Source organism: Crocodylus siamensis, chromosome 2 (genome assembly GCF_052110815.1).
Source record: "Crocodylus siamensis isolate JL-2025a chromosome 2, ASM5211081v1, whole genome shotgun sequence".
Classification (NCBI taxonomy): Eukaryota; Metazoa; Chordata; order Crocodylia; family Crocodylidae; genus Crocodylus; species Crocodylus siamensis.
The window spans coordinates 167476380-167494849 of NC_143396.1; the positions used below are offsets into that span (position 1 = coordinate 167476380).

General features: G+C 45.4%; 2 protein-coding genes across 3 annotated transcripts; one reads left to right on the forward strand and one right to left on the reverse strand.

Moving 5' to 3' along the window:
• Positions 1–2948: 2948 nt before the first annotated feature.
• Positions 2949–6995, forward strand: LOC149871144 (olfactory receptor 8A1-like). Of its 2 annotated transcripts, none has more exons than XM_090034836.1 (2): positions 2949–3227; positions 5394–6995. In XM_090034836.1, the coding sequence occupies exon 2, from the start codon at positions 5412–5414 to the stop codon at positions 6360–6362; it is 951 nt and encodes a 316-aa protein (XP_089890962.1). In that variant the 5' UTR covers positions 2949–3227; positions 5394–5411; the 3' UTR covers positions 6363–6995. The 2 variants fall into 2 exon arrangements, with proteins under 2 accessions (XP_089890962.1, XP_089890963.1); XM_090034837.1 differs by having other exon boundaries at positions 3206–3227; positions 5367–6995.
• A 7583-nt stretch (positions 6996–14578) lies between these two features.
• Positions 14579–15517, reverse strand: LOC149871145 (olfactory receptor 5G9-like). Its single transcript, XM_090034838.1, has one exon. The coding sequence runs from the start codon at positions 15515–15517 to the stop codon at positions 14579–14581; it is 939 nt and encodes a 312-aa protein (XP_089890964.1).
• Between the last annotated feature and the right edge of the window lie 2953 nt (positions 15518–18470).

The following is an 18470-nucleotide window of genomic DNA, read 5'->3' on the forward strand; positions in this document are numbered from 1 at the left end:
ATTACAAAATGCAGGAATATGGTGAGCTACTTCCACCACAGCATCAAGGCGGGGCAAGATGCTGTGGGAGAGCTGAGCATCCCGCAACACAAAATCACACAGGATGTGGAACTCCACATACCTGATGCTGGAAAGGAACAACAGAAGGCCGTCCAAGGGATGGCCTTGCTCAGGGAGATTGGGATCAGTGGTCCCCTTAACAGAACTGAGTGGGATATCATTTCGCAGAGCTTGGGGGTCCTTGAGCCCTTCCTTGAGGCCATCAGGACTTTCAGCACCGGCAACATCCTCCTTAGTCAGGTGATCCCCATAGTGACGGAACTTGAGAACCAAATGGAGAGCTTTTGGGGGATCAGTGTTCCTGGCTGGGGCAAGCTGCTGTCATCAGACATGCAGGCACTGGTGAGGCGGTTGAAGGAGGGCATCAGGAAGTGGCTGGATCCCTTGCAGTCCATTATGATCCTCATGCTGGCGGGCATGTGTAACCCAAAGATGAAGGGGAGCATGTACACCTACAAGCCACTTTTCACAGCCAGGCCCATGAACTTCACTTCATTAGGCTCCTAGATACAGAAACTTAGGGACTCAATATAGACATTGGATATATGGCACACTACAACCTGCCAGACATCTGACTCCCCAGGTGTCTCTCCACATTTACCTGCTACAGCCCCCTCCCCCCCTACCCCAGCCTGTCTCTTTCACCCTCTGATGCCTCCATTTCCATTTTCAGTGAGTGGCTTTCTTTCCTGCATTGCCTGCCAGCCTCTGGCTTCTTTTCCTATTCTTTCCATCCAGGAACAGCACATACATACTTGAACTCCAGGTGCTTCCTGAGCCCGATGAAGGGTTTTTTAACTCAAAAGCTTGCTAAGATATATTTCTCTGACTACTCAGTTGGTCTACTAAAAGAGACCAGATTGACGCAAAGGACCTTGTCTGCCAGTGCCATGTCCTTAGATCAATGCCCCTAGTACCTGTCCCCAGTCAGCTGATCAGAAGGACACAGGGACCTGGACACATCTAAGCCCCAGGGATGGGGTTGGCAGGGAGAGTTCTCTGGCAGGTGTTGGAGAAGAAGCTCCTGCAGGAAAGGAAAGAAAGCTTCAGTCTGTGACAGTTTAGCTGCCTGAGATGCTGCTGGTGCTACTGTGCTGCAGTGCACTGCGTACCTGTTATGATTTAAAATGGTGGACTGGACTGAGGCTGTAGGGGAGGAGGTTGCCTCACTGGGACACACTACCATGTCGTGTAGAGGCCCCAGCGCCAGTGAGGGTGTGTCTTAACACACACACAGTGTCACCCATGTCACGAGTTTTGCTTGTCAGCAACCTGAGGTGCAGTTTCCCAGAAACCCCTGCACCTATCTCCTTAAAGCTTGGCAGGTGTCATGCCCTCAGAAGGAGCTAGCAACCCAGCAATTTGGTTCTGAATTAGCCAAAAAATAAAGAAGCTTTAGGTATTTCAGTGATTTCCCCATTACAGTCTATGGCTGAATCTCTGAATTTCCGCGAAACAGCACCGAATCTTCCAAAGTTGATTCAGCTGAATTGATTTGGGACAGTGATACAAATATAAAAATCGAATCACTGTCCTCTGAATCAGCTGAATCTGAATCGAATACTTCCCTATTTGCGCAGGCCTAGAATCCAGTCAAACACACATCTGAGACACAATAGCTTATACACTTCCTCCTGGTCTCTGATATCTCCCTTTTCTAGCTGCCCAGTTGGCCATCCTCAGGAAAATGGGTGGAAAGGTGCCTTAGCAATGCCTGCCCAGTTTGGTGACTGAAGCACTTTGTTAGGAAATGCTAGATACAATTTCTCATCTTCAGTTTCTAAGGTTTGTGGGGAGTACTAGAACTCAGGCTCCCCATTCCCTGGGGAAATCATAACAAGGGCCTTCAAACTTTACATTTGAAAAGTCTTCAAAAACATAGAAGTTCACCGTTTTTGATTACATTAACTTAGGGTAATGTGTATCAAAAGAGAACTTAGTTAGGACCCTACTTAGGCATAAACTTCATTCCATTCCTCAGTTACCATAAGGACAAGAATGAGGAAGGCATGTGCCCCTGGGTACTCTGTGACTCAGGACACATCTTCCCAGAAGATTAGGGTCTAAAGCCTGCGAGTCAGGATTCTGGCTCACCAACAGTTCCAGGACTTAGCCAGCCTTATGCATACCTGACACTTCTACTCCCCTGTGCAGCTGCCCAGCCACACCACTCATGTAGGCAAAGAGAATCATGAGACCATAAGTCTGCAAAGAATTAAGAAAATATCTTCCCAAGCTGTGATCTCCCACATTCATGTAAACTTGTAAGAACCACAGCCTAGACTTGAGGAGGGGATTCCAGGATTGTGTCACAGAAAAAGATGGAGTGCATCATTTGGCGTTAATTTACCCCTTGTTATATGACTGATGAGCGAAAGGAGAAACAGATCCCAAGGTCCTTCCAACACATAATGTATGTCCGTGACTTTCATGATACGGTTGGCCTGAATATTTGTGCACCTTTCTGGCCTGGAGCTTGATCTGATCCTTCTTAAAAGGTGTCACTAAAGAAGAACTTTGCAGAAGTCAACTCAGTTATGTAAGACCAGAATGGAAACTTTCCCTTAACCTTTGCACATGTTGGACTTGGACGGTTTGGGATACTTTTGAACATGACACTTCTCTGTCAGTGCCAGTCCCTTTCTCTGCATGTGTCTGATGATATTTCTTCCAGCTGATGCCATTTAGATACGTGCAGTGTCATAGTGACTTACTTAGTTTCTGCATGCATATAATTCCCTTGGCTCCCACTAAAGTACAGGGAATAAAACACCCCTGGTGTGATGTTCCCAGAGTCTTGGGCCATCTATAGAAACTCTTGCATCATCCAGAGTTACCAGTCTCAGACTCAAAAGGGAAACGTGGTATTCTCAGCACTTCATGGCTAGGCTACATGCTTGCAACCTTTGAACAGAAAGTGATGGGCAAACAGACTCTTTTGTCTATTTGGAAACAGTGCCAAACCCAGAGGTAATTGTGGGGAACGGGCATCAGTCCATTAATTGCACTTGTATCTGCCAATAAGAGATGCAGTCTGAATAAGTGTTATATAATGCTAGGCACAGGGTCTTGCAAAGCATTGTTGATTAAAACTTGTTTAAAGGAATACTTTGATTCATATCTGCCCACACTTGCTTCGGTTTCCTGGACAGATCATCTCCACTAAGGTAAGACTTGTTGTGTGTGCGTGTACTTTTGTACGCGTAAGGTTGAGAGACAGACAATTCAATTGCTAATACAAGGGAAACAGATTATAGGAAGGATTAAAACTGTTTCATGATATGTACTTTTTTAGACCAGAACACTGATCTTCTAGTTCATTTGTAAACTGGGGGTAATAGGTCTTAACAGGAGGAACATAAGGGAATTCATATTAGAACAGGACGCCTGATTCTTCTCTCACGTAATCCATTGCTGTGATTGAGTTTAAAGATGATGTAGCAATTTAAGAAGTAAATAACGACAAAAGTGTCCAAAGTGCACATCTTACACACCCCCACTGGATTTGTTCCACAAAGCTAGAAGGACTTGGCATTGAATTTCAGCATTCAGCACAGGTTCTGCCTTGTGAGGAAAAAAAGATTCTACCCTTGAGGTGTATGCTTGAAAAAGAATAATGAAAAAAAAAAAATCAATTCAGCTGTGCAACAATTTAATGTTACAAAATCTTGGAGTTTCTTAATAACAGTATTAATTTTCATCAAATAATAAATAAAAAAAAAAATGGAAAGCTCATGAGCCTGAGACAAAGAAAGACTAGACTTTCCTTTCCTTTCCTTAATATCCAGGTCATAATCTAGGCCAAAGAGCTACTGGTTTTAAACCAGAATAACTGGTTAATTTGGGTTTCTTTATGGATGTTGAATACATTATGGTATACTATAGGTGTCATCATCACTTCATTATGTATTGAATTTTGCATTAAAATGCCCCATTAAACATGGAAGTCCAGAATTATGCATCCTATTAATTCAGAGTAAAGTATGGTATACAAAAATAGAGCTTATCCAGGGATCCAATTGTGCATAAACTTTATTCTGTGCCTCAGTCACTTGCCCCTCTGTGCTCTGTGCCTTACGACATACATTACCAGAAGACTAGTGTCTTCATTCATACCTTAAGGACCAGTGACTCTAGTTCATAATACATTAAACAGAATTCAGGACAAGTTTTAAACAGTGAAGTTTTGAACAAGCGCTGACTTTACTTTTCAAACTTGGAACTACTATCTCACCACCCTAAAAAGCACTTTATATCCAGAGGCTCTTCTTTTATTCAAGAAAACCATCTAAAATATGACATAAAATTAGAGGGTTTTTTTTTAATTTGTTTGTGTTTGGTCTTTACCATGTTAACTATGTTCTGAACTGTATTTCTTTGGAGGCAGGTACATCTATCATAGGCCAGTAGTGCAGCTTCAGAGAAGGGAGGGATGGAGAGGGATGTGGCCAGTGCTTATGCTCTTGTTCAGTTCACTACTGTAACTAGGGGTGAGCAAGAAGGGGACCGGTGCCTGGCAACAGCAGTAAATTGTATGCTGGGAGATGAGACTTTGCTGCACTGCACATTGCCCCCTGGCCCCTCCGCCCATACCCCTGCAATCCACTCAGTGTCAAAATTTCTAGCAATGCCTCTGGTGAAGTCATTAGAGCACTTTGCTTTGAAGCAAGAAATTCAGCTTCAGCTTCTTCACCCCTCTGCTCCCTCACTGCTCATCTGCACCGTAGCTTACAAGGGGCTAGAACCTGTATCTTCTATTCTCTTGAGCAGGCTTCTCAGCACTAGATTGCTGGGCTAAAATGTTTGACGGGGGGAAACTCTCTTTCATTTAATTTTCTACAGCTGCCTGGGCAGGAGGATTTCATTTTGCCACAGGTGAAATAATATCAGAAATTGTGTCTATGTATCAAAAGCCGTGGTTATATACCAGTGCATATGTCACTGAGGTACATGAAGTGCGATGTGATTTAGCCCCCAAATACAAACTCAGATTTACAAGAAAATACAATTGTATTTGTTTTATGGCTTCCTGGGTGTTAATACACCTGAGATGAGGATTCTTTAAAAAATACATTGGCTCGGGTTAAGATCGTAAGACTAACTACTGAGAAGGAATTATGGGCAAATACAAACAAAAAATAAAGTAACCCGAACAAACCCCTAATTTTTAACAATTAGAAAGATATCCTTTTATCTTCCTGAATGGAAAATAAATGCAAAATATTTAATTGTAACTGTAATTATTAAAATAATTATCAGAGTTAAATAATGACGGAAACAGAAACCCAACTCTTTCTCCATTTTAGCTGAAGTCTTCCTTCTTATCTCAACAGTCATTGTCCAGGGAAGAAATGGTCACAGAAGGTAACCACACCCTGCAAGAGTTCATTCTCTTGGGGCTCACAGAGAATGCAGAAATGCAGGCCACCCTCTTTGTCGTGTTTCTACTGATCTACCTCATCACCCTGGTGGGGAACCTTGGAATCATGGCCTTGATCAGAGTCAGTCCTCAGTTGCACACACCCATGTACTTCTTCCTCAGCCACTTCTCATTGGTTGATGCTTGTTACTCCACAACCATCACTCCCAACATGTTGGTGGCTTTGTTCTCAGACTGCAAAGCCATTTCTTTTGCTGGATGTATGGTACAGTGCTACATTTTTGTTGTTTTGGGGCTCGTTGAGTGCTACCTTCTGGCTGTCATGGCCTATGACCGTTACGTAGCTATCTGTAACCCACTGCTTTATGTGGTAATCATGTCTAAGAGAATCTGTATTCGGCTGGTCTTAGCTTGCTACCTCATTGGTTTTCTTAGTGCAGGTATGTACACGGGCTGTATTTTTGGAGGTTCCCTCTGTGGGTCCAACATAATCAATCATTTCTACTGTGATATCACCCCACTGTTAAAGATTTCCTGCTCTTGCAGTTATAACAATAGGATGATGGTCTTTGCCTTGAGTAGTGTAGGTGGCGCAGTGACTGTAATGATAATTTTGATCTCCTACTTCTACATCCTGTCCACCATCCTGAGGATGCACACTGCACAGAGCAGATCCAAAGCCTTCAACACGTGTGGATCCCATTTGTCTATTGTTTCCTTATTCTATGGGACCGGTTTCTTTATGTACCTACAGCCAAGTTCCAGCCACAATGGACAAGACAAGGTGGCCTCTGTGTTTTACACTGTGGTAACCCCCATGCTGAACCCTCTTATCTACAGCCTGAGAAACAAGGAGGTGAAGGGTGCTTTGGAAAAATTGTGGAAAATGTTTCCTTTGTCTTCACTGAAGAAATTTGGATAAACCACTCAGATGACTTGGCTGCTCTCTGCTGTCTAACAATCACTGCAAAATACAGACTTGGCTTTGACTGGTGCATGTAAGTTCTGCCACAGGCATAAAAGAAAGGCATTCAGAAACTATGACTATTGTCAGCAACATTAGTACCCTAATGTACAACCCATACAGTTTTCCTATAGACCCATACTTAGAGAGGTACTCCCTCTTCTAAGGATCTGCAGTATGGAGGAGGATTACCCTGGTTCTGGTTCTGTTCCTGTGACAAATATCATACATCCAAATGTTCAAAGTAAATATGTTGGTTCAATTTACATGGAGTTAACAGACTAAGTACATCTTTGTCAAATATGTTCAATTGGGAAAAAAACATGTTGGGTTCTAAATAAAAATGGTTGTGAACAGTGGAGCCCTTTTATGCAAAACCTTGGAAGATTAAGTGGTCCACCCTGCACAAGAGAAATAAGAGTTCAATCACCATTTCTTCCTGTGGAATTTAAACTTACATCTACAAAGCAACTACCCCAAAATGTGGATATGATACAGTCCAAGTAGGGGGAGGTTGGAAGTCCTGTCAGGATCTCCTGCCTGCAAGTGATTATCACAGAATCATAAAAAATTAGGGTTGGGATGGACCTCAGGAGATCATTTAGCCTAAGAGTTGGCTCCATTTTTCAACAGTGCCAAAAATACAATAAAGTCTACTTGCAAGTTGTTGGTGTGCCAGGCAAACAAAACTGGAGGGTGTGGGAGGTTACTTGGGTGGATGCACTGCTTATTATTACAGTTAATAATCATAAGCGTGTGTTTTTTGGGGGTTTTTTTTTACAGAAAATACAAAATTTTCAAAAAGAGCAAAACTAACCATGTGGTGACAATAAATAAAACTTCACACAGTACAAGCACAAACAGCAACAAAAATGGAATTTGTATATTCCTTTGTTCTGTATTCTTTTTCCTTTGTTAAGTCTATTGGGATGTCACTTTGATGTGCAGACAGCACCAGGTTCTGCGGAGCCCTGGCCTGGCACATTGCCCATGGTGGATGTATGGGTGCCTCTGGGTGGATGGCAGGGAAAGGCTAGGGCTTTGCTCCTAAGCAGGGATCTATTCTGCTTCCCGTGGTCCCCCTCCTGGCCCAGCTCCTGTTTCAGGGGAGGGGTGTAGCTGCAGCAGGGATGGCAGGTCCCTTGCTCAGCCTTGCCACATGACGTTGGCCTGAGGGATGGTCAAGGGTTGTGGGGCTGTGATACTAAAAGGCCCAGAGGTGGGGACAAAGGACTAGGAATCTACCGTCTCTACTTTGGTGATACCATCCACCCCACAACCCCTCACTGCCACTCAGAGAGACAGCAGGTCCTGGATGAATGACCTGTCCAGCTCCTACATGAAGTCCCTTGTTTTCACCCCTGACTCTGGAAATTAATATGCCATGTCTAAAGCCCCTTCCCTTTGCCTCCCCTCCAAGGTTGTGTGTTTCTTGAGTTCAGCCCCTGCAGCATTTCTCCTGACTACAACCACATCTCTTTTCCCCATCCTAACAGCCCTTCCAAGTTATTTTGCCCCTTTCACAAACTGGACAAATGCAACACTGAACACTGAGACACAGCTCTTCCAAGGGTTGCCAACCTTCTCAGTTTCATAGGGAGCTTACCAGAATCAGCACTGATCTTCCAGTGATTATTGTAAGCAATCTGGGGGACTGATATTGTGAACAGGTTGGACAGTACAATTAATGACAAGAGGTGCACTGATTCATTGATCCCATGTTGCATCAGCACCAATATAAGGAAAATTGATAGGCCTGCGTAAAACGGCAAGTATTCACTTCAGATTCAGATTTGGCTGATTCGGAGAGAAAGTGTTTTGGTTTGGATATTTCAATCACTGTCCTGATTCAATTCAGTCGAATCAGATCCAAAGATTTGACACCACGTTGGAGATTCAGCCGTAGACTAAACAGGCAACATGTTACCTCTCAGTTTCATGTTCTTGGGGAACCCTGACACAGGATGCAGACTGTCTGACTCACAAAGAATCTCCCCTCCCCACTCCTAAACAGAAACTGATTAAGATGCAGTGAGAGACACACCTAAAACCCTCCAGATAAGGGTGACAAGTGACAAGAGTGAAACAACTGCCCTAGGTCTCATTTGCATCTGAGATGGAACCAGATGACCATTCATTTACACGGGAGATGGAGAACAGAAAGCCTGAAGCAGAGACTGCAGTGAATTCTGGGATCAGCGAAGCAGAGGAGCACTGCATGATGGGGAATCTGTGCTTCAAATGCTAATCAACCCACACACCCAGCTCAGCATTTATCAGACCAGTTCTAATCTGGATTTACAAAGGACTTCCCCCCCTCCCCCACCCACACACACGCACCTCTAAGCAGAAGTAAGTTTAATAGGCATCTCGGGCCGTACATTCTTTGGTCCCACTATGGGAGGCCTATTTAAACTTAATAGGCTACAACTCAGTTGCCGGGTTAGGGAATGCTGAGGCAAGACACTGAGTCGGGGGTATGGGCAACATTTGAACAATGGTAAAGTGTTCATCACAGTGTCCAGCCCATTGGAGCTCTGTCCATAAGTGTTGTCATACTTTTCCCGGGACGACTGGTGGAAGTCCTTTCCACAAAAGGTTATGAACACTCCAATAATTGCCTTAAGTCTGTTAAAAGACTATAGTAAGATCTGGAAAAGTCATGCTAAGCTGAGGCTTGTTCACAACAAGTAAAAATCCAAAACCCTGATGCTGCAAGCTATCTGTTGTTTCTGAAGACACCAGGAGATATCCCATCAAGAATATCTGCTATCCATAGGAATGTCAAGCTGGCTCCTAAGTATGTGTTTCCTGAGTATCAGTCAGTTTCCTGAGATGTTCCAACCAGATAACCCCTTGTCAATAGAAAAGACAATTTGATTTACACTATTGAGAATGCTTGAAAGAAGTTGAACTGAGGGTATACAAATCTGTAAAAGACGCAGCGGTGTGTGTGCTGACACCACCCGCTTTCTTCTCGAGAGGCTGCAGGAGGCAAATCATCTCCCTTCAAGGATCGCGCTGAGAACTTTAACATGTCAGCTTTGCAACCTGAGTGCCTTGGACTGGTGAGATTCCAGCTCTCTCTCTCTTTTCTCTTCTCTCTCTCTAAGCATAGTTTTCTGAACCTGAACTGTAGTAGTTAAGCTTGAGCTAAGTTTCCCCAAATAGTTAGTGAAACCAGGGTAATACTGTAACTGTTTGTGTTTGTTTTTTCTTTGCATGTCTATTACTGCTAGTGTCATTATATATTGCATATACGTAGCAATAAATAACTTTTATAGTCAAACTGGTGGTAACTGGGTATATTTTTCCTTCTTTACTTCTCCTTCCCCACTTGCTCTGCAGCAACACTCCTTTTACCTAAGCCAAAGAACCCTGTGAAGCCCAAAAGTACTGTGGGGTCTTCTCATCAAGAGGGTAAAAGGTTGGGACATGCTACGTTTGAAACACATAAGGCCAGCTTGTACCGGCTGGTTCACCCACTTTGGCTCAGATGTGCCCTAATGAACTGAATGCTGGCCCATGAGGGTGTCAGCTGGACACCCAGCTGGATTCAGAGGTATTCTGTTTAACTGTGTGCTCGTGTCTGACTGCAGTTATTGTTGCTCTGATGAACTGATTCTTGGCATATGAGGGTGTCAGCCTGTCCATGCCGATCAACCCGGCCAGGTCAGGTGTGTCACGTTAATCTGTGTGTGTTTGTGTGTATGACTGAGGGGGGACCTGGTGACTGTCAATAAATTCACTAGGAGGGACCAGAAGGGTTTGGGGGACACTGTTTTCCCTAGCGCCCCCTGGCATGACAAGAAACAATGGACACAAATTATTGGAGAGTAGGTTTAGATTAGACATCTGCAAGAACTACTTCACAGTTAGGGCGGCAAGGAGCTGGAACCAACTTCCTAGGGAAGTGGTGCTGGCTCCTGCCCTGGGGATCTTTAAGAAGAGGCTTGATGCCAACCTGGCTGGACTCATTTGAGTCCAGTTGTTTCTCTTGCCCAGGCGGGGGGTCGGACTTGAAGATCTACAAGTTCCCTTCTGACCTGACTTCTATGATTCTATGATTCTATGACTGATTTGGGGACTGGAGGAACCCAGTCCCAGTGAACTGAGTCCTGCAAGATAGCTGCTTTGGGAGTGAGGGCTTGCAGAAGGGAGAGATACAGCTCTGTAGAGAAACACAAGTAACACAAGCAGCACATTAATAGAATTACCAAGACCCTAGCCCTAATAAATGAGCACACCCCAGAGTAGCGGGCAAATCTGATATCAAACAGTCCTCACCACACTGGACACAGCTGCCTCCAGCTGGTAAGTCTGTTGTGGTGGGTGAAGTGGGGAGGGAAGAGAGATGGGGGAGGGAGGGATAGGGGCTGGTGTTGGGACAAGCTGCCCAGCTGGGGCAGGGAGTGCAGAACTCAGGAAGGAGGGTGGGGGGTGGGTGTGGGATGCAGGTGTGGCAACGCTGGGAGTGGGGTCTATGCCATGCTGCCTCTTGCCCAGCCGGGGGGGAGGGGATGTAGCTATGGCTCACTCTGGGCAGAAGGGGGAAAGCAGCAGCAGGGCATAGACCCCTCTCCCAGCAGTGACGTGCCCACATCCCATGCCCTTCCCCATTCTGGCTAGGCAAGTGGTGGCAGCACTCTCCCCCGAGTGGGCTGGGCAAGTGGCAGCAGCATCCACCCCCCTGCTCTGGCTGGGCAAATGGTGGCAGTGCCTACCCCCCACATCCTCCTGCACCAGCTGGGCAAGCAGCATCAGGAGAGATACTCTGTTCCCAGAGCTGATGCCATCACTTGCCCATCTGGGGTGGGGAGGGGTGGGATGTGAGTGCAGCAGCGCTGGGAGTGGGGGCTATGCCCTGCTGCCACTTGCCGCCTTCTGCGCAGAGTGACCTGTGTCTGCACTGTGGCCGCCCTACCCCACAGCTGGGCAAATGGGAACAGGGCATAGCCCCTGAACCCAGCACTGCTGTGCCCCACTCCCATGTCCCCCTGCCCCCCTCCTTGAGTTCCATGCCCCCTGCCCCACCTGGGAAGCTTGTCCCAGCCCCAATACCTCCCTCCCTCACCCCGCTTCCCTCCCAAATCTGCCAATCACAACAGACTTACCAGCTGGAGGCAGCTGTGTCCAGCATGGTGAGGACTGCTGCCTGTTTAGTTTATGGCCAAATCTCTGCATCAGTCGAATCTTTTCTGAATTGATTCAGAGGCTTCCAATTCCATGCAAAGCTTTCGAATGGTCTCTCAATTTGATTTGGATTCAGAGATTTGGTTGCCAAATCAGGCCGAATCTGCTCCTAATCAAATTGGCTACCGAAGCTTCGCACAGCCCTACAACCCAGTCAACCACTAGCTTTGTTTTTGCAACAATAGCATACTATTGTCTCATATTCACCTTATGGTCTCTGTAATAGAGCCCTAACCCCCATTACTAGAAGAAATGCCAGAGCAGGGATGACCCTGGTGATCCCAGCCCCACCCCACCTGGGACTTCCTTCTCCCTTCTCCACCCTCCCCTCATCCATTATCCCCCTTCAGCAACTGTGGTGCCATCCATAGCTTGAAGCCAGCATCCATCACCTCCCCCCACCCCACCCCACCCTGCAGCCAGGGCAGCCAGAACAGGCAGAGGCAGCATTGCTGTGGCTCTCCCTCGTAAGGATGACATGAGAAGTCACCAGATGAACTCCTGAGAGAGAAGGGAGAGCCAAGGAGTGGCCACACTATGATGACTGAGCAAATCATGAGATAAGTTCTTTTTGTTTACATAACTGTTGGGCTCTGAACAATCCCCAGTGCCAGCCCATGCAGGACCTCTGGCAACAGCCAGAGATTTAAGTTCTAACAGAATGGGGAGTGTCCAGGAGTAGGGTGCCTGACTTCAGAGATGGGTGTTGCATCCCCTAAGGCACACCCCTAAACTCAGCCACCTTGGCTGAGGTACTTCCTTGGATGTGGAGGACAGCTATTCTGCACTTTATGTGCTTCAAAGCCAGGAGGCAAGATCCACCACAACTCTCCCCACGCAAAAACAGGTGACAGTCAGTGGGGCTGTCTATACATGTGCTCCAGGGTGGAGGGATGTTGTTTTAATTAGATCATGTCTGAGAGCTGCTCTAATTAAAGTGTCCCCAGCATCATGTGTATTCAGCATCCTGCATTTCAAAATGGTGGCAAGGGTGCTTAGTCTAAAGCTCATTTCATGTGGTTTGGTTAAATCACCCCCACCACCATTTTCAAAATTGGGAATGCTGGATACACATGATGCGGGGGCTGCTGGGCTGTGCTAATTAGCACTCTACAGCAGACTCAATTGAGTCTGCTCCCACACATGCTGTGACGAAATCCCCCTTTTACATATGCCTCCCTGCTCTGAGTCTGCCCAGCCCCTCTGTTTTCAAACTCTGGCTGCTGGATACACCTGGTCAAGCTAAGTGACTGAGTTTTTAAAAGTCCATAGGGAATGGGGAGCTCGCTCTTCCTTTGTCCTTTGTCCTGAGTTTCTCGCTGAAGAACCTGTGTGACCCTGGTCACTCCACCTGTGGGATGCTGACAACTTTTTAAAGGATTGGGCTACTTTGGGTCACCTGGTCTGAGGGGCTTCCTCTGGCAGGCATCTTGAGACAGATTCTCATGCTGGTACCTCAGGCTGCTGTCCGCATAAATCAGTGAGTCTGCCTGAAGATTAGTTAGAAAGCTAGCTGTAAGTTAATCAGATGTATATGAAAAGAGTCACTGAACTCTATATTTGATGAAATGCTCAACATATTCTGTTTTGTTGAAGGCATTTTTTTTCTAATACTCTTCTATCTTGTACTCCTTTCCCATTCTCCTTCCCTCTGATTAAAAACAGTAAAAGCTACCTGCATGCAGTGTTCTGGCTGTGAATTCCAGAGGAGAGAGGGGTCAGACAGCCTTTATAGCTCCCTATGCTTGGCTAGCAGGTGGGCATGGTTTTTTATTGTCCTCCAGTAAAGGAGGCTACTTTTGAGTACTTCAGGCCAACAGAAGCACCCCAAAATACCATGGTGGGGCTAAGCACCCCAAAGGTCTGCAGGGTCTGTGTAGCCCAGGATGCTAGAGCCCTAACTGAGACCAGAGCCCGGGTGGTGGCAGCAATTACCTCCGGTTTGTGGGTGTGCTCCAGGAAGAAGGTCAGCTGGATGTAGGCATCCCACGGGACACACTCAAAGAGTGGTTTTGGTTGGGTACAGTGAGGCGGATGGCTCAGTGTAGCAGTACCCCCTACTGGCCCGCCACACATGCTAATTAGCACGCACTTGAGTAAAGGTCTATCATATGTATAGGCGCCCTGGTTAAATTTCTTTAGGCTTTCCTATTTCTACTTTTACTTAGAGGACATTACAGCCTTCAGGGGAGCTTGAGCCATGTCATTCCAGAACATTTTGTTGCACTGCACCAGGACAGAACCAGTGTCTATGCTCTGGAAAATGCAATCCCTGGATTTTAAATTGGAATGGAAGATGGGGAGGAGCCTGGGACATGGTTGGGGATAAAGAAACTTTGACCCTTCTGGAGTGAGCCTTCTGTAAAATCCACACAATCCCCTATTCCACCAGTGTAATGGCAGGAGTGACTTAGGGCATATCAGGATCAGATTGTTTGCTGTGTGAGAACTTGTTGTATTTCTTCAACAATTCCCCTTAAACAAATTCTTCAAATGTTCTTAGTTGTAACTACTTTATTAATATGCCTTTCCTTCTGTATTTACCATTTTTTCAGTGCTTGCTTGGGTGAAATTCTCACAGGACCCACTTTCCAGAGCCTATATCCATACTTCCTTTTGTAAGAAGTAGAGTTTGTTTGAGATCAGATGGTGACCCCCTTGGTGAGAAGTTCCCCATCCAAACAGTCCCCCTGAGCACTACTGTGATAAGAGCCATCTGTAATGGGATTTTTTTCCCCCCTAATAAACAATAACATTTAGCCTGGGTGGGAGATGGCCTGGCTCCATTGAGGAAGAGAAGAGAACAAATGATGACAACTTCATGCCACTGTTATTCTGAAGCCAGAGACCTAGGGTGTAAACAAGCCCCCAGCCCTCTGAAACAGCTCGGGTCTCTACAGTAGTTTTAGCATTTCAATTCTACATGCAAGGCATATGCATCGTTTTGCATGTACTGCAGTGAAGCTGTGATAATAATTAATTTAATGAATAACTATCATTTTTTCTGCTGTTCTCCTCAGAGCCTCCTTAACATCCTTGTTCCTCAGGCTGTAGATCAGGGGGTTCAGCATGGGGATCACCACCGTGTAGAACACAGAGACTACTTTATCTGTATTCAATGAGTAGCTGGAGCTCGGTCGTAAGTACATGAAGATCGTAGTGCCATATAACATGGTAACAGCCGTCAGGTGGGAAGCACAGGTGGAGAAGGCTTTGCGCCTGCCCTCAGAAGAGTGCATCCTCAGGATCGTGAGAAAGATGAACATGTAAGAGATGAGGATGGTGAAGATGGTACTGAGCTCAATTACTCCTGCTAAGGCAAAGAGAATCATCTCATTGATGTAGGTGTTGGAGCAAGACAGAGACAGGAGTGGGGGAACATCACAGAAGAAGTGATTGATGACGTTAGAATTACAGAAGGGCAGCCTGACAATGAAAGTCATTTGTATAACAGAGTTCACAATGCCACCTATATATGACCCTGCAACCAGCTGTATACACAGTCTCCTGGTCACAACAGCTGTATAGAGCAGTGGGTTACAGATGGCCACGTATCTGTCATAGGCCATTGCAGCCAGCAGGAAGCACTCGGCCGTCACAAAGACAATGTAGAAGAATGCTTGCCCTGTGCAGCCAGCAAAAGAAATTGTCCGCTTTTCAGTCACAAAATTCACCAGCGTTCTGGGAGCAATGACAGAGGAGAAGCAGATATCAACCACAGACAGACTGTTAAGGAAAAAATACATGGAAGTGTGGAGTCGGGGATCACTATGGGTTACTATGATTATCCCAGTGTTGCCCACCAGAGTGACTGTGTAAATCAAGAGGAAGATGACAAAGAGAATGACTTTCATATCCGGCTGCTCCGTGAGCCCCATCAGAATGAACTCAGTCACCATGGTGTAATTTCTATCTGCCATGTAGTCAGCACCTCACATCTGCTGAAATGAAAAACAGCATTAGAAATCTAAGGAATAGAAAACAGAGGGTGTTTATCTACCTCCCCAAAATACCTGGGGTCTGCCTATTCACCTGGATTGTGTGGGACCTGGGTCTTCTTGCCCCATTCATGACAAGGAATATTAATATTTAACCCAAGGAACCCATTACTGATCCAAATTAATATGCAGAAGAACGGTGAGATATGAAAGATGGTCAGAAATCCCACAGGTATGAAAAAAGCTAGTCTTTAGAAAGCTATTCCGCCAGAATGCAAATTTAGGAGGGCTGCAAGGAACAAAAGCAGGTTGTTTACCTGCAGCTTTCAGATGTCAGACAGATTGGGAGGGGTGGGGAGCATAAAATCAATGTTCAAAATTAATCCTGGTTGTTGAAATTGGCTTTTTTCTTCTTCACATTGTGAAGCTTCCATTTCAAATGGCAAAATGTGCTAACTTCCATATTTCAAGGTTAATGATTTATATACGATCTTACTACAATGACACCCCTTAGATAGATTAGAGACAATCCCTGGGAAAAGGTGTATTTATGGCTCCCATGGCAGTGGTATCTGACAGCCTCAGGTAAGGTAATATGGTTTCCTTAATGAAGTTATGACTCTGAGGATGTTCCTCATGCTCCTCAAATCCTTGCCAGCCTGGGTTATGACCAGGTGAAATTAGAACAAGACATTCGTTGCTTGTCATCAGTTCCACATTGACCATACAGGTAACTCCTACTTAGCACTCTTAACTGGTTCCAGAAAAAACAAACGTTAAGCAGAATTGTATTAAGCAAAACCCATTTCACCAGCAGAATTAATGTTAATAAATATAATTGGTTTCCAGGATGCCGCCGCTGCTTGCCCAGGCCCGGGCCATGCAGGTGGTGCTGTTGGTCCTGTCAATGCTGGGTGGTCAGTGGTGGGGTGAGGGGGTGGTCACGGCCACAGTCATGGTCACTGCAGTCTGGGTCCCCCTTATCCCAGCTGACGCAGCCCATCCTGGCTTCAGAGAGCCCCTGTCAGCCAAGGCCCCATGCTCCTGCTGCCCCACCCTGGGTCCCCACCAGCCCTGGCCCTGGGGCACCAGCATCATTCCCGGGGCACTGGCATAGGCCTTGTTCTCACGCCTGCTTGCCCGCTTGCTGCCACTTGCCTCCCCACCTGCCACTGCCATTTCCCCGCCCACCACCACTGCTTCTCCCCACCCTCGCCATTCAGTGTGGGAATCAGGTATGCTAAACAAAACCACATTAAGTGGGGTTGCCTGTATTTGAAGAGTGATGTAAAACCTCAAGGAGTTTTCTCATTTACTTCAACTGACTTGGTTGACCCTTTCCCAGATCCCTTAAATCACATATTAAAAATAAATGCTCAGAGAATATGTGTTCTGAGACTCATTCCTGCCATCTTTCCCAGATAAAACTGTAGGTGTTTGAAAGGGGAAAAACACACGCATTAATCCTCTGGATAAAAGCTTCAAGTATTAAGCATACTTAAGGACTTGCCTTCAAAGGACCAGGTATACAAAACAGTCTCTCATTATGGAAGCATACTCCCTGATTTCAGCAGATCTATTTATGGAGAAATGTGTGCTGCTAGGAACAAATAAGGGCAGCTAGACTTCATTCCTGTCTCTCTCTCTATATACTAAGTCTGAAAGGTTTATATGTTTATACTAAGGTTTAATTTATGAACACTTTACAAAATATAACTATTTAACAATGTTATAGAGTCTGGTACATCAATACAGGATGGCTTATATCCCATTTTTAACAACTGGATGGATGCTCTCGTAACCTTTTATACACAAACTACTAATGTTTTCAACTGGCTTGTCATACTGATTAATCATTCAGTGATCTTTTGTAAAATATTACCAAATGGAACCTCAGAACTAAATGTACCTTGCAGAAGCATTGTATTTGAACATCAATAGCTAAGGATAACTGAGTTGACTTCCGCTGTTTCTTTGAAAATGCACCCGTAATTGTTGTAGCATTCCTGTTTCCTCAAAAGCACGTTTCCAGAATATAGTCACATCTTTCAGTACACAAAGGGATTTGAACCTGTGCTATTCACCTCACAACTGAATCACCTATCCATAAGATGTAGAGTTATTTAGGCATGTAGTTGTTGTTCCACTCTGTGGGCATGTCTACACATGTACTTTGGTGCAGAATAGACCGCTTAGTTCTTCTGTAAAACATCACCAGCTACATGCACACCCATATTAGGATGCAGTAAACTAATTAACTCTGCCAGAACGTAGTTCTCCTGGGGTCAGGACTATTTTACTGAGTTGAAGTGTGCATGTGGACACTGGCTGGGGGCATAGATTTCACCCAGTCAGCCCAACCAGCCGGGGAGCTGTCCCACCTCTGCTTAAATTGCTGATGTCCCAGGCTCATAAGTAGATGCTGTGCCCGGGAGCAATTTAGTCTGGCCTGAACTGTTCTGGAGTTTATTGCTTCACATTAATTGCACATGTAGGTGCACCCAAGGTGGATGCAGTTCACGTTCACGTTCACTGAACCACCAAGAATGACATAGTAGGTATAACCCTATAGCTCAGTGGTTAGGCAATTCGAGAGTTATGAGCAAGACATATGTGCTAGGTCATGACTTTATTTGGTATAAAATATTTAGTGGAGCAGTGACAGGAATCCAGATCTCTTCCCTCCACAGGTGAATTCACTAACCTCTAGGATACCGAGTCTCTGGAGAGATGAATGTACACTGTGTATCCATTCTTTATTCCAGCTCAGAATCTTGTTTTTCATGAGTTTCTGTCTTCTTTAGAATTTCCTTCTCTTGTCAATGTTCCACCTTTTACTCTGTCTAGACATGCTACAAGCCCATAAAAATTGAATTCATGCTGCAAGTTCACAGCATTAGGATAGATTCAAGACTGGGCAAACTGATTTTGTTTT